General features: G+C 47.0%; 1 protein-coding gene across 1 annotated transcript; it reads right to left on the reverse strand.

Moving 5' to 3' along the window:
* Positions 1-1,791: 1,791 nt before the first annotated feature.
* On the reverse strand, positions 1,792-12,851 carry TMEM269 (transmembrane protein 269; the record flags this gene model as incomplete). Its single annotated transcript, XM_080921238.1, has 6 exons — positions 1,792-1,913; positions 5,282-5,485; positions 6,001-6,144; positions 6,911-7,008; positions 9,837-9,966; positions 12,785-12,851. The coding sequence occupies 6 exons, from the start codon at positions 12,849-12,851 to the stop codon at positions 1,792-1,794; spliced, it is 765 nt and encodes a 254-aa protein (XP_080777364.1).
* Positions 12,852-13,626: the final 775 nt, after the last annotated feature.

Below are 13,626 nucleotides of genomic sequence, written 5' to 3' on the forward strand. Positions count from 1 at the left end.
TCTTGGGGCTGCTCTACCAGGCCTAGAGTCAGGTTTCTCAAGGGAATGTTCAGACTGGTCCCTTAGGAGCCAAACGCCCATCACCCAGCTGCTTCTTAGGGGCAGAGGCACACAGTTGTGTCTGCCTCAGACATGTGTTTCAAGGGTGTAATTCAAATGAACAAGTTCACAGCAGGGTTGTTGGATTACTGAGCAAGTGCTGGGATTTAGGACATGTGCCACCAGGCGTGGCTAAAACTAAAAATCTTTTTTTTTAAATGGTTTTTCAAAGTTTAAAGAGTTGTTAATTTATTCCTCTTATCCGTCCTTCATAACAGATCCAACTAAATGATAAGAATCCAGGGGGGAAATTGGTAAAAACAACAACAACAAAACCCTCATTTAGGAAGCCTGTCAACCCAGAGGATGTAAGTGGTGTTTACAACAGTAAACTTTTGAACATTTCACCCTAAAAACAAAACAAAAACCTAGAGAAAATTACATATTAGTTTATCCCCTGCTGATCCCATTGGAAACTGTTTGAGCATTAGGAAGGAATTAAGCTCACAGTTGTAGACCTGAGTTTTCCAAAATTCCAGCTTGCATATGGAAGCCCACATTAAAAAATGTATTCCAAGTATTTGAATGTATGAGGCCACACAAAATTGTATGGGACCCCTGAAGAGGGCCACACAAAATTGTACCCTGACCTATTGATGCTGAAAACAAAACTTAGCCTCTCTGTTAAAGGAGCCAGTGCTTTTAACCGCTGAGCTCTCTCCAGCACCTCAGACACACATCCCCCTATTCTCACCCAGCCACAACTTTTTCTTGCAGTGACAGGCACACTAAGTTTATACTTCAGGAAAACCCAGTCGTGTCCTGTGGGGGAAGTAAATCTTCCACACTACAGGTGAGGATATGGGGTTATAGAGATTAAACATCTCACCCAGAATCAGACTACAAGAAGCAGGAGGGTTCCAACATAAGAGGGAGGGAATCACCACCATCCGGGTTCGGACCTGAGACCTGCCTAGGCTCCCTGACTTCATGCATGTGCTCAACATGCTTTCCTGGTACCCTTCACCTCTGTCATTCTCTATAACATGCAACTTTAGAATACAGTGTAATAGCATGCAGTATTTCTGTCTTGTTTGTATTTTAAAAGACAAACTGGCATATGAGTAGAGTTTAGTTTTTGATAATCTAGAAAACAAACATACAGAGTGAGATCCTAGAAGCCAGAGTCTTGGGCTTGCTGTTAGTAGACAGCCATTGTTGGATTACTTAACGTGGAGTTCCTATTTCTCTTGTTGCTGCTTCTCCAGCTTTGTGAGGGACCTGTGAGGATTGGGTAGGAGCTACTCAAACCACCTTTATTTACAGACAGACAGACAGACAGACAGACAGACAGACAGGTATTAATTATCCTATCATTTCTGCTCCTGACTAATACACCTGGGTGATCCATTTAGGCTGCCAATCAATTTTTATTTTTTTTAAGATAAAGTCTCATGTATCCAAGGCTGTGTTTAAGTTGCAGCCTAAAACTTAGCGTGGAAGCAAAAGTCTATCCTATATTACTGATTCAAGTATTACCCCAAAAGGAGCCTGACTCTTCAATAAGGAGAAAGAAGAAAAGGCTTATGCGCCCACTGTGGGTTGATATGGTTCAAGACAGAGAGGTCACCGAGCGTATGACAACACACAGGCATCTGAAAGCTTTAGTGAGGACAGACAGGTCTTGTTCCAGCATGCTAAGCGTACAGCTCACAGAGCCAGCAGGACTGGTGACACTACGGTTTTCTCTCCCTAGAGCTTAATGCAAACTCCTCTGCCCCACAGGGTATCTGGGGAGAAGATATAGGAGAGTGACCAAGTCAGGCAGTAAAAGGCAGTGAGTGGGAATGGAGAGAAAAACAGCAGGATGACACCTGGAAAGAGAAAAGCAGACACTCAGTTTCATGAATCACCTCACACAGCTCCTACCCAACCCCCATGTTCCTTACCAAGCTGAAGAGACAGCAACAAGAGAGGCAGGAACCCCATGTGTAAGTTCAGTTTACTAAGACTATAGAAGCCCGGGCGGGGCTGGAGATGGCTCAGTGGTTAAGAGCACTGGCTGCTCTTCCAGAGGTCCTGAGTTCAAATCCCAGCAACCACATGGTGGCTCACAATCATCTGGAATGGGATCTGGTATGTCTGAAGACAGCGACAGTGTACTCATATAAACATAATAAATAAATCTTTAAAAAGAAAAAAGAAAGACTATGGAAGCCCCTAATTGGAAGCTAATACAAGCTCAGGTCCATTGCTCAGGTCCATTCTGTTATCTCAGACCAGAAGCCAAGTTCTGGCCAAGACTGAATTCAAGTTGACCAGAGCCTTTTCAGTGGAAAAAACACTCACAGTTATTTGGAGTTTAAGACACAGTGTTAAATGCCTGAGACCACTTCCAGGGTGGCCTCAGCTCTCACCAGCTTAGAGAGATCAGAGAGCCTCACTGTGCCCAAACTGTGCAAGTGCTTGGTCTGTGTTGAACACCCACTTTCTGGAGTCTGGATTTGGTCCCTGCTAGGCAGAGGGTGTCTATGTGAGTCTCTGGTGACCTTCCTAGAAGATAATGCTTCATGTGAGTGACCATAGTTCGGGACTTTAGGGACTGAGTGTAACTCTCCGGAGTCACCTGGAGTGGACCCTGAAGAGCTAGCATCTCCTTTCTGTGGTTACATCCACGCACCCTCTGCTGAGTCTGAACCACATCCTTTGTCGGTTGATTTGGTTTGTTTGTTCGACTTCGTTTGGTTGTTTTCGTTTTTTAAGACAGTTTCTCTGTTATAGCCCTGGCTGTCTTGGAACTGGCTCTGTAGACCAGGCTAGCCTAAAATTCAAAAATCCATCTGCCTCTATCTCCTGAGTGCTGGGATTAAAGGTGTGTGTCACCACATGGGGCCACATCTAGTCTTAGCCATGAGTACCACTACATACTGAGTCCTGAGGCCCCTCCAAGCAAATCACTGAATGTGTATGTATTCTCAGGTACTCCCAAGACCGTCTGAATTTCAGACAGACCACTGTGAGGCATCCCAACTCCGTCGTGGTATATCAACTCAGCACTAGACTCTGCCTTTTGCTTAAATTTCATGTTACTTCTGTGACTTAGAATTACACCTACCTTTCTCATGGGAAACAGAGGGGATGTAACCTACACAAAGGCCTGATTCAAGTCTAGGTCTGCCTGACCTTTAAAGACTAGACATTCTGCCTCAGTTAACAAGAATACAGAGCATCTATAGTCTCATTACAGGATCTGAGGGGGCTAAGACTTGCTATGTAGCTGAGGACGACTTTGGACTCTACCTCCCAAGTGCTTAGATTACAGGTATGCACCACCTCAGCCTGGAGATCAAGCCCCAGGGATCCATGCCTATTATAAGTTGCCTCTACCAACTGGGCTGCATCCCCAGCTTGACCACCATGTATTCTTTAAGGTCCTATTAGATCACGATGGATAACCTAACAAAAGGTCACTTCTGGGGGAAAAATTCAGTTAGGTATACTAAAGTTTTGGAAAACTGCAAGAAAGCAATGTTTAAAACCAGACTTGTCCTAAAAAGAAATAGATGTCATTCACTCTCCAAAACTGGCCATGGGCCAGCTTCTCAAAGTCTGGAGCTCCGTGGGGAAAAAGGGTCTTCAGTCTAAGGCGACCTGCTGTTCTTCAGGCAAGCAGAATGGTAACATCATCCACTGAGAAATGTGCACAATACTGGCATTAACTGCTGTCAGAACCCATGAGGTGCTATTTCCTCCTTAACTCGTAGAGCAAAGAAACCCTTAAGTCTCAAGCTAAGTGTATGGTTTATTTTGAGCAGAGAGGATCAACTCTTAAGAGCATAGCCTCTGAGGGAAACACTGAGCTAGGAGAGGAGAGGTGGGAAAGATGAAGCCAGGAATTGCCATTTACAGTCTAGGACCCTACCAGAGAATCACCTCACTCAATCCCAGTGAGCCTACAAGCTAGGAACGCAGGGCTCTCCCACCATTCTGCCTCTGCCATTGGGCACAGGGAGCCAGCTCCCAGAACTTGGACAAGGATGTTGTACTAATGCCACATAAGATACAAATCTGAAAGAAACAGACCAGAACAACCCAGAGTGGGTTCACAACAAAGGAACAATGGAAGGATCACCAACTCCCAGGGATGCTTGTCTTGTTTACAAGCACACAGTATAAAGGAAAAACTAGTACTCCTGAAGGAAACCCTAACTCGGGGCAAACTCTCTGAGCATCTTCCAAGGCTGGAGCCTACATCAGCTGCTAATACTTGACTTCCTCCCCAGAATAAACACTTGTTCCAACACCTTTCAAATCCAAATGCTTCTCCTCATCCATCACGCCCCCACCTCCCGTCTGAACACTGGACACTACAGTCCAAGCAACGCCTGGAAGCTGCTGCTCTGACTATCACTTGCTCTGAGTTCCACCCAAGGGTTTCATTTGCCTTTAGGATCAAATCTCAAATCCCACCCAGTCTGCACACTTCACTAGCCTAAGTCTTTGTCACTTGCTTTCCACACAAGTACCAACCACACTGTTCCACTAAGGCTTCAAACACCTTCTCGGCATTCAGTCACTACAAAACAGCATCCTCTGCCGGACCGCCCTTCCCCCATCCTTCGGATCTCAGTTAACATCCCTCCATAATGAGTCACCCTCTGAGAGCACCCTGTACTTTCCCAGGGCATCAAAACAACCCAGTTTGTATTTACTTACTTCATTTTTTGAGACAGAGTTTCTCACTAGCTCAGGCTGGCCTGGAACTCACTATATCTTGAACTTACAATGATTCTCCAGCCTCAGCATCCCAAGAACTGGAATTACAAATACAGCCACTATACGCAGCTTTGTTAGTTTCCAGTTCCTTTTTGTCATTTTTATTTGTGAGTTTGTTTTGGTGTTTTCCTTACCTGAGACAAGGACTATGCTTGTTTACTAGACTGACTCCCACATAGGCACATGCTCCCTAAGTTCTACTGAGCTCATTTCCTTAGGTAGGTATTATTGAGCACAGCCTAATTCTGTGCACTGGAAATCAGAGCATGAAGAAAACATCCCACATGCAGCTGAGTACACTTAGTATTTTCAGACATTAAAAAATAGTAAGCTTTTGGATAATTGTTTTTGGAAAATGGATAACAACAGACTCAATGGTGAAAGGTGCACAAGAGCAGAGCACGCGGGCAATGCTGTGGGGAGACACGGAGCGACCACAAAGATGGCGGCAGGTATTTGCACTCACCTCCTATATAAACAATTTTTTTCCAGTTATCCGAATCCAGGATTTCATCATGTGGGTAGCAACTCTGGTCAATCATGAAGAGAATCATGAGGGAAGCCATGCAGCAGAGAATGAATGTGTTGCCTTTAGTCAGGAGGCAGGTGGAGGCCAAAACACAGGAAGCGTAGGGGCAGGGTAGGCCCTTGTATCCTGAGGGACTTCTTTCTAGGGAAAGACCACAGGATCAGCTGCTTCCTAGCTCTAAGAGCACATATTATTTTGGGTCTCCTCTCCATGAATTGCCAAATCCCCTAAGCCCAGGAGTGTGGAGGTCATTTGGTTATCCACAAACAGCTGTTGTATAGGTTTGGATTTGTGTTGGTTTCCGGGGAACAGCAGGCACCAAGTGGTCTACCAGGTATGCCTACACCTTAAAGGGTCCTTGGAAAGCCACTCTGAGCTGAGTGCTGGGATTGCACGCCTTCTGTGTGGTCTTAGGAAGTCAGCTGCCCTCACTTTAGCACAGCTTCTCTGTTTGGGGGAACTGGTGTAATGCAGTGCTCCATACACAGATACTAGAGAGGCATAGCTGCTGAAGCCAAGACCCATGTCTTCCAGGGCTCTGCCAATACAGCCCTTAACCTCCTGCAGGCTCATGAAGACGAAGGGGATCCATAAGTGACCCCTGGCTTCTCCTGCCCTTTGCTCCCTGCCACAGTCCTAAGATCAATCCCACTCACCAGTTGAATAGAAACACAGGCGGAAGGAAGTGGTTAGCACATAGATGATGGCCAGGAACCCATTCAGAGGCCCATCCACACCAAGGAGCAGAGCCGAAGCCAGGCCAAAGGTGGTAAAGACAGCAAAGTCATTCAGCTGGAGTCCTGCTTCAGAGAACAAAGTTAACTCACAGCTATGTGTTCTGCGCCCTAGTCTTGCCTGGAACAGTGACAGTTTGGAGTGCTGGGCTCTCAGAGGGCAGCAGCTGCCTCCTTGGGGTAGCCTGGAGATCAAAGCCTGGGCCTCCCCCAGGCTCTGCCTCTGTTGCTCCTCATCACTCAACATGTAAGGCTTAGCACATGTTTACAAGCCTCAGCATCTTTTTAAAGCAAAATCTTATGTGTAAACTTTCTAGGTATTTTGGACCAGCTGTTTTGCTTGGGGTTGCTTCTCATCTCCTTGTTGACCATCACACTATACTCTTCACTAAGAAAACTATAGAGGACACTCTTCACTTAGAATGATGATGATCCCCAACGAACACTTGGAAAGCAAGAAAGGATAAACAGCAAAGAAATTGCTTTAGGAAGTCAGAGTGAGATCTTACCTTATAAAATTCACAATGGCCATAATTAATGTGCTGCTATAAAGTGTAAATACAAAATAAAACCTTCAGCAAGCTGGCATAAATCAAAAGAAGAGTAAACGGAGGCAAAGAAGATAGGACTGAATACCAGGGCAGGGATGGTACAAAGATGGGGAAGAGAGGCAGCCCAGGGGATGGATCCAGGCTGCAGACAGCAGGACTGTTTCTGCAATTCACAGGGCATGTGCACCATTGGGAGTAACTGAGGAAGGCCTGCCTGGGTGGTACCAGAGATGCACGCTCCCCATGGTCGGCATGACAGTGGGCCTGAGGTCTACACTCACCCAGTTTGTGGCAGATGTTGAGGTGTTTGGTCATCGTCCCTATCGCAATGTCTAACAGGAAGCTGATCAGAAGCATCCAGGAAGCACAGTGGGATTTCCTAGAGGGCAGGCCAGAGGGCAGTTTCTTGTAGTACCTACCCACTGGACAAGTCCCCCACTCACAACCCACTCGCCACAAATCCCTCCCCACACACATCCCTTGTGGATATTGTGCTTTAAATGCTTAAATGTGGGGCTGGAGAGATGGCTCAGCGGTTAAGAGCACTGACTGCTCTTCCATGGGTCCTGAGTTCAAATCCCAGCAACCACAAGGTGGCTCACAACCATCTGTAATGGGATCTGATGCCCCCTTCTGGTGTGTCTGACAACAGTATAATGTATTTATATACATAAATAAATAAATCTCTAAAAAAATTTAAAAGAAAGACAACATAAGAATGTAGAGGATTTTAAATATTTAAATAAATGTTTTCACATACATCCTCATACATGGCTCTATCCCTCACAAACTCCCAGCACATGGTTGCTTCCTGACCTCCTTCCCACAGTAATTACCAAGGGCCCTTCCAACCCGTAAGTCCCAGGTGTATTTGATGACATGGGTTCCTTCCTATTCTTAGTGCAACCTCTACCACCACCTCACTGTGACTTTTCCGCTAAATTACTAGGTGTTTTGCTCCACTTGTGAAATGAGGGATTTATGCTATGCAGTCTTCTCTTTTCCCCTCCTTTTTCCTTTCCTTTCTTTCATTCTGTGGTTGTTTAGGTGAGAATGGCCCCCAGTTTGTGGAACTGTTTGGGAGGGGTTAGGAGGCATGACTTTGTTAGAGGAGGTATGTCACAGGGACAGAAGATTCCAACCACTGCCAGTGTCCCTCTCTCTGCCTCAGGCTTTCTGATCAAGATGTGAGCTCTTAGCTGTCTCTCCCACATGCCTTTGCTCTGCCATCATGAATGCTAATCTACGTGAGCCCAACTAAATGCTTTGCTTTATAATTGGTTTTGTCAGAGTGTTTTATCACAACAGAAAAAGTAACTAAGACAGCTGTTCCTCAGGAGCCATCCACCATACTTTTTGAGACAGGGTTTGTCACTGGGACCTGGGACTTACTGGTTTGATAAGGCTAGCTGGCCAGTGAGCCCCACAGAGTCTCCTGTCTCTGCCTCTCAAGCACTTGAGTCTGAGTGCCCGCCACCATGCCTGGTTTTCTTACGTGCTGCTAAAGACTGAACTCCAGCCACCACGCTTAAGCCACAAGCACTTCATCCACTATCTCCCAACCCCTGGTCTTGAACTCTTGATCCTCCTGTCTCCACCTCCTTAGTGCTGGCTACAAGCTTAAGTCACCATACCTGGCCAATCTCTTACTTTCCTACTGTAACCATCTGGTACTTATTTTTCCCAGTGCTGGAGACTGAAGCTTGGGCCTCACACATTGTAGGCAAGCACTCTCCCATGAGTGGTCCCAGGTCAGGGTTTGTACATTCTTTCCACTCTTGAGATTTGGTTTAATTCCATTTGACCTGACATCACCATCTTAGGACTTCTAGTCTTTTATATGTCCAGAATGCAGTTTGTCTTAGTGAATTCTCCAGGGCAGCCTGAGAACAGAGTGCAGTCTGCTGTTCTTGGAAGGAGCGTCTGCAGGTGTCAGTTATATCCAGACACTGGGTGGTGCTACCCAGCTTGATGTGCTTGCTGGGTTTCCTGGATGCGTGCATCTCCAGCTTTGGTTTAGATCCATCGTGTCTCCCAAAGTTCTCCTGAGTTTGATGTGTGGTAAGGATCTGTCAGTATCTCCCACATTCTCTCAAATTTAATGCTGGCTCTACTCTGAGTGACTTTCCAGAGTTCCTCTAGCCCCTACATTCTCCACTGCATCTTGTTCATCATGTGGTCCCAAGTCCCTCTGTGAGCAGCCACACAGTCCAAAGCAAACCTGCCCACAGAGGTCCACTGCCAAGTCTGCACTGGATTACAATGCTTAGATGACCCAGCAGAAGCAAGGGAGCCTGGCCTCAGCCACCCCCAAACAGTTTCAGCATTTGTCCCACACCTGCGTGGTCTGAGGCTAAATGAAGCTAACGGAACCTACAATTGTAACATAAAACTGCTCTTGCAGGGGATCTGCATTCTCCCACTTTATTAGACTCTAAAACCCCAAATGCATGGGTGAAAACAGATACAGAAAGAATCAAGTACACGTCAGGAGTTCATCACAAAGGGACTTCTTTAAAGAGCTGATTAGAGCTGATTTACCAAAGGTCTCAAAATAGAATCCAACTTCTAGGAACACAAATTTTTCCTCCTTTCTTGGTGGCACAGTGTGACAGGAGTTCCAGAACAGTGCTCATGTCAGACAAATCATATGTTCTGACTCGAGAGCCAGGAAATATGAACAAAGCCCAGTAGGGTGGCTTACATCTACAGTCCTAGCACTCAGGAGGATGAAGCAGAAGCATCAGAAGTTCAAGGACAGCCTAATCTACATAGTTTAAGACTATCTTAGGCTACATTAGGAGAGAAGAGAGGGAGAGAGAGAGGATGGCTATAAGTACTACTGTGCAACTTTCCCCCTCCTACAAGCCATTCTCAACTGCTATAGCTAAAGGAACAAGAAATTATAATATAAACTCCTCATGCTATGTGGAGATTGAGGCTCAGATGTAAGCTACCTGAAGTCACATATCAGATTGTAGTTACATGGAGGCCAGGATCCTGGTCCCTAAATTTGAAGCGTTTCCCCCCCCCCCCACCATCTCTCCTTCCTTCCCTCCCTCACCCCCCTGCCCCCTCTGTGTGTTTACTGCCCCCATCCCTGAGTTGATCCTTTGCCATACTGGCCAGGTCTCTGGAGATTGTACCCGATTCCTCATGCCATAGGCTCTAGCTTTATGCTAAGAGCAGGTAGTGCCCCAGACCTACCTGCTGAAGCTGCAGAAGATGGAGAAGAGCCCTAGGATCATGTTGGCCAGGGACAAAGCATTAATAACATCTTTCCAGGAAAAATCAGTCATCTGAAAATTGATCTGCTCTTGGTTCATGATGTGATGACCTGTGGCCCAGGAGAGATGTGCACAGGGTTCTCAAGGTCAAGGGGTCTCCAGATAAGCTCCCAGAGACCCCATCCAAGAACTGCACCCTCATGATACTCTGTCTCATCAACTGGATTGAGAGGACAAACTAGCAAGAAGGCACCAGAGTTAAAGACAAGGTTTGGGAAAGCTTAGCAGTGAGCCAGATGAACTGTGTGGACATCCATCCCGCTTGCCCTGGCCCCACAGAAGCCTTCTTGATACCTCAAAGGTTCTGTCTGAGATGGAACCTTGTCATAGACTAATGGCTGACTTGAGAGACGCTATACCCACTTCCTCAGAGACCTCAGGGCATAGCACTGCTCCCATCTCCAACAGAGAAAGAAATCAACTTCTCAGAGTGGATATGGAACCATTCAGAGGCTCCTCAGCACTTTCCACCGTGTTCTCCCCTCTTTGGGCCAGCACAAAGGATGTACTCTTTCTTCCCCTATTTATGAGTGAGGAAGCTCAAGTTCAGCAACTTAGAGAAATCTGTTCAAAGTTGCACACTAAGTGAGTAGAACCAAATTCCAGCTGCTCGGTCCTCAACTTGCTGCTTGTTCCTGCTCGGGGCAAGACCCCAACAGGAGGAGATTTGGGGACTAGGACTGGGGGGTTCACCAGGACAGCCTCTGCATATTGGGGCAGGCCATGTCCAGGCCTTTGACATCTCTCACAGCAGCATAGAACCAGCTGGCTTATCCATCTTCACAACCAGTATTGGCGGTGTTTATACTGTGTCTAAACAAATGCACCCCTTACACATAAACTGTGTGTATCCTCGCTAAGCCAGGCAATCCCCACGATTAAGGGTAAACTCATCACATCAGCCACACAGTGACCCTGCCCTTGAGTGACATGAGTTAGTTCTTGTTCTCATGTCTACTTTCCCTTCAATCCTTCACTCATTTTGAGGCTCGGGTCTACAGATAGCCCCTCTGGACAGTTCCAGGCTCTTATGGCCTGAGCAAGAATTGAGAGAAAGCCAGACATGGCAGCGCACACCTTTAATCCCAGCTCCTGGGAGGCAGAGGCAGGCTGATCTCTGAGTTCAAGACCAGCCTGGTCTATAGAGTAAGTTCCAGGACAGCCAGGGTTACACAGAAAAACCCTGTCTCAAAAACAAACAAAATAAAAATTTAAAGGACTGAGGCAAGTTTTGTTTTTTGTTTCAAGAAACCCTGCCACCAAGTTATCCAAAGGTGGGAGGGGCTGGACTTGGGTCAGGGACTGGAGGCATCACTGAAGGGCTAGCTGTTCCCGTAGGCACCTTAATCATGGCAAGAATCAGTAGCTGTATGACCCCATCAGGATTAACACCTAAGATAGGAAATAACAAAAGCCTCAGAAAGCTGCAAGGCCAGGGGAGAAGGGCAGACCACACCATCCCACTCCATGAAGCTACACAGCCATCTCTTCTGCCTCAACACCAACCCGGGCAGGACAGGATACCTCTGTTTACCTGCCCACCCACCCACTTACAATTTTCTAGAACAGCATACTTGGGTCTCTGCCTTTCAGGGCAGATCATCAGATGCCCAGTCTCCCAGCAACCACACATTGTCCCATCTTAACCACCTCACAGATGTTTTAGTCTTAATTAATGAGTAATCATCAGCTACAATGTTGACCCTATTCACAAACCACTTGGGCACCTAGGATTCCTACAGGCCCTGAGATCTCAATCTGGCAAGAGTTATCATCCCTGCTTATACAAGGCAAACGGGGTGCAAAGGGGAAAGCCTCGGAAGAGGTCACTTTGAAGTTACAGGAGAGACTCAGCTCTGCCTTGAGTGTTTTCCCTCTGAACTCTGCCATCTACCAACAAACAGGACAGGATGGTGCCCATGATTAGTCAGAGTTAAGAGAACCCTTATTGCCTTCAAAGGACGTACAGCTAGTCAGTCTCTCTGTCTAGAACAGTAGTCCTCAACCTGTGGGTTGACCCCTTCACAGGGGTCACCTGACACTATCCTGTCTATCAGATATTTACAATTCATAACAGCAGCAAGACAAATAATTTTATGGTTGGGGTCACCACAAGATGAGGAACTAATTGTATTAAAGGGTAGCAGCACTAGGAAGGCTGAGAACCACCAGCCGACAGAAACGAGGCACAAGCACGCATTCACAAGCAGTCACAGTTGCCCTTTACAGACGAGAGAGCAAGGCTTCCCAACAGAAAGGACTTGTCTTAGAAAATGGGGGAGCCAGGACTTGTACTGAGTCTCCTCTTTCCCAGTTAAATACTATTTGCAAAAAAAAAAAAAAAAAAAAAAAAAAAAAAAAAAAATGCATACATGGGTCCCAGGAGCAAAAGGAAGGGCTGTTCAATTCTGCAGAAATGGAGAGCTATCTCTTCACTCCTACAGCAGACACTGGGTAGCAGCAGGTCTGATGGTTGGTCCTGTGGACACACAGATGACTGTGTGTCCCAAGGCACAGTCAGGCCGAGGATGCAGGCCAGCATGGGAGCACAGACAGGGTCGCCCTGCCAGGGGAGGCTCTCAGAGGAGGGGTACAGCTGAAGCTGGTTCGTGCCCCGCCCTGAAGAAGCAGATTTGGTCATATGCCAGCTTCTTAAATTCTTTAGTCTGGAGTCCTGCCCCACACCAGCCCTGCCAAGCTCCCATCCTCCAGTCCCACTAAAACCTCTCTTAGGTACTTCCTTGGGTCTTTGGTCCTCTTTGAGGAGCCTTCTGGTGTCTGGTGCCTGCAGTGCTTGTAAGTACTCATCTTGGAAGGCTTCTTGTGCTGAGCATGTAACACTTGGCATTCTTCACTGACTTTGCCTACCTTGTCTTCCTTTTCTCCTAGAGGGGATGCAACTTGAGTGCAGACTGGGGTCTCCTTTGCCAAGCATGAGGCCTGACAATAAAAGTGCTCAAGGTTAGTTTATACAGTACTCCACTACTTAGGCCCTCTTGATGCACTGACTCTAGTGTCTTCACTGAGGCCTTTGAGAAGCCATTTTTAAACGAAGGCCCTTCAGCAAACTGCTCAACCCTCATCTTTATTCATCTCATGCGTTCCAGTGCCATGCTTTGAATATTTGGATAAATAGAACAAGACCCATGTGCCAACTTCGGAATGTCGGGTTCTTGAGGAGACATGTGCTATATGCAACTAGGCATGTTCCAGTTGCCCTGGGTATACCAGGAAGCAAAGACCAAGTCTGGGGCAAGGGCCAGGACAAGGAAGAATTCCACCCACGTGGTGACATTTACCAGGATGGAAGGATGGGTGTGATTGCCAAAGAGAATTTAAAATACAGTAAGACTTGGTTCTTAAGACAAGGGTGACTGGAGGTGAAGTTGGGGAAGTCTGAGCTGGGGCCCTCACAGAGGTGACTGTGGGCCAGCCCTGTGTGGGAATGAAATGGATTGGGGAGGAATTGGGGAACTGTTGGTGAGAACCGGCCCCGGCGGGACCCCGGAGCTCACATGACTTTGGGTTTCTAGAAAGGGATGATGAGTTCCCCCAGCAGGCAGCATGAGAGGCTGATGAGAATGTACTTCCCAGCACTGGTGTCTCCTGTCCTTCCTTACCTTCCCGGGAGGCCAGGGGCTATCTCCACCCGGCCTCTCGAGAACAGGACACAACACTAGTCTCTCACCAGCCTCCCGTAGGTTGTCCGG

The sequence above is a fragment of the Micromys minutus genome (genome assembly GCF_963924665.1).
Source record: "Micromys minutus genome assembly, chromosome: 9".
Lineage (NCBI taxonomy): Eukaryota > Metazoa > Chordata > Mammalia > Rodentia > Muridae > Micromys > Micromys minutus.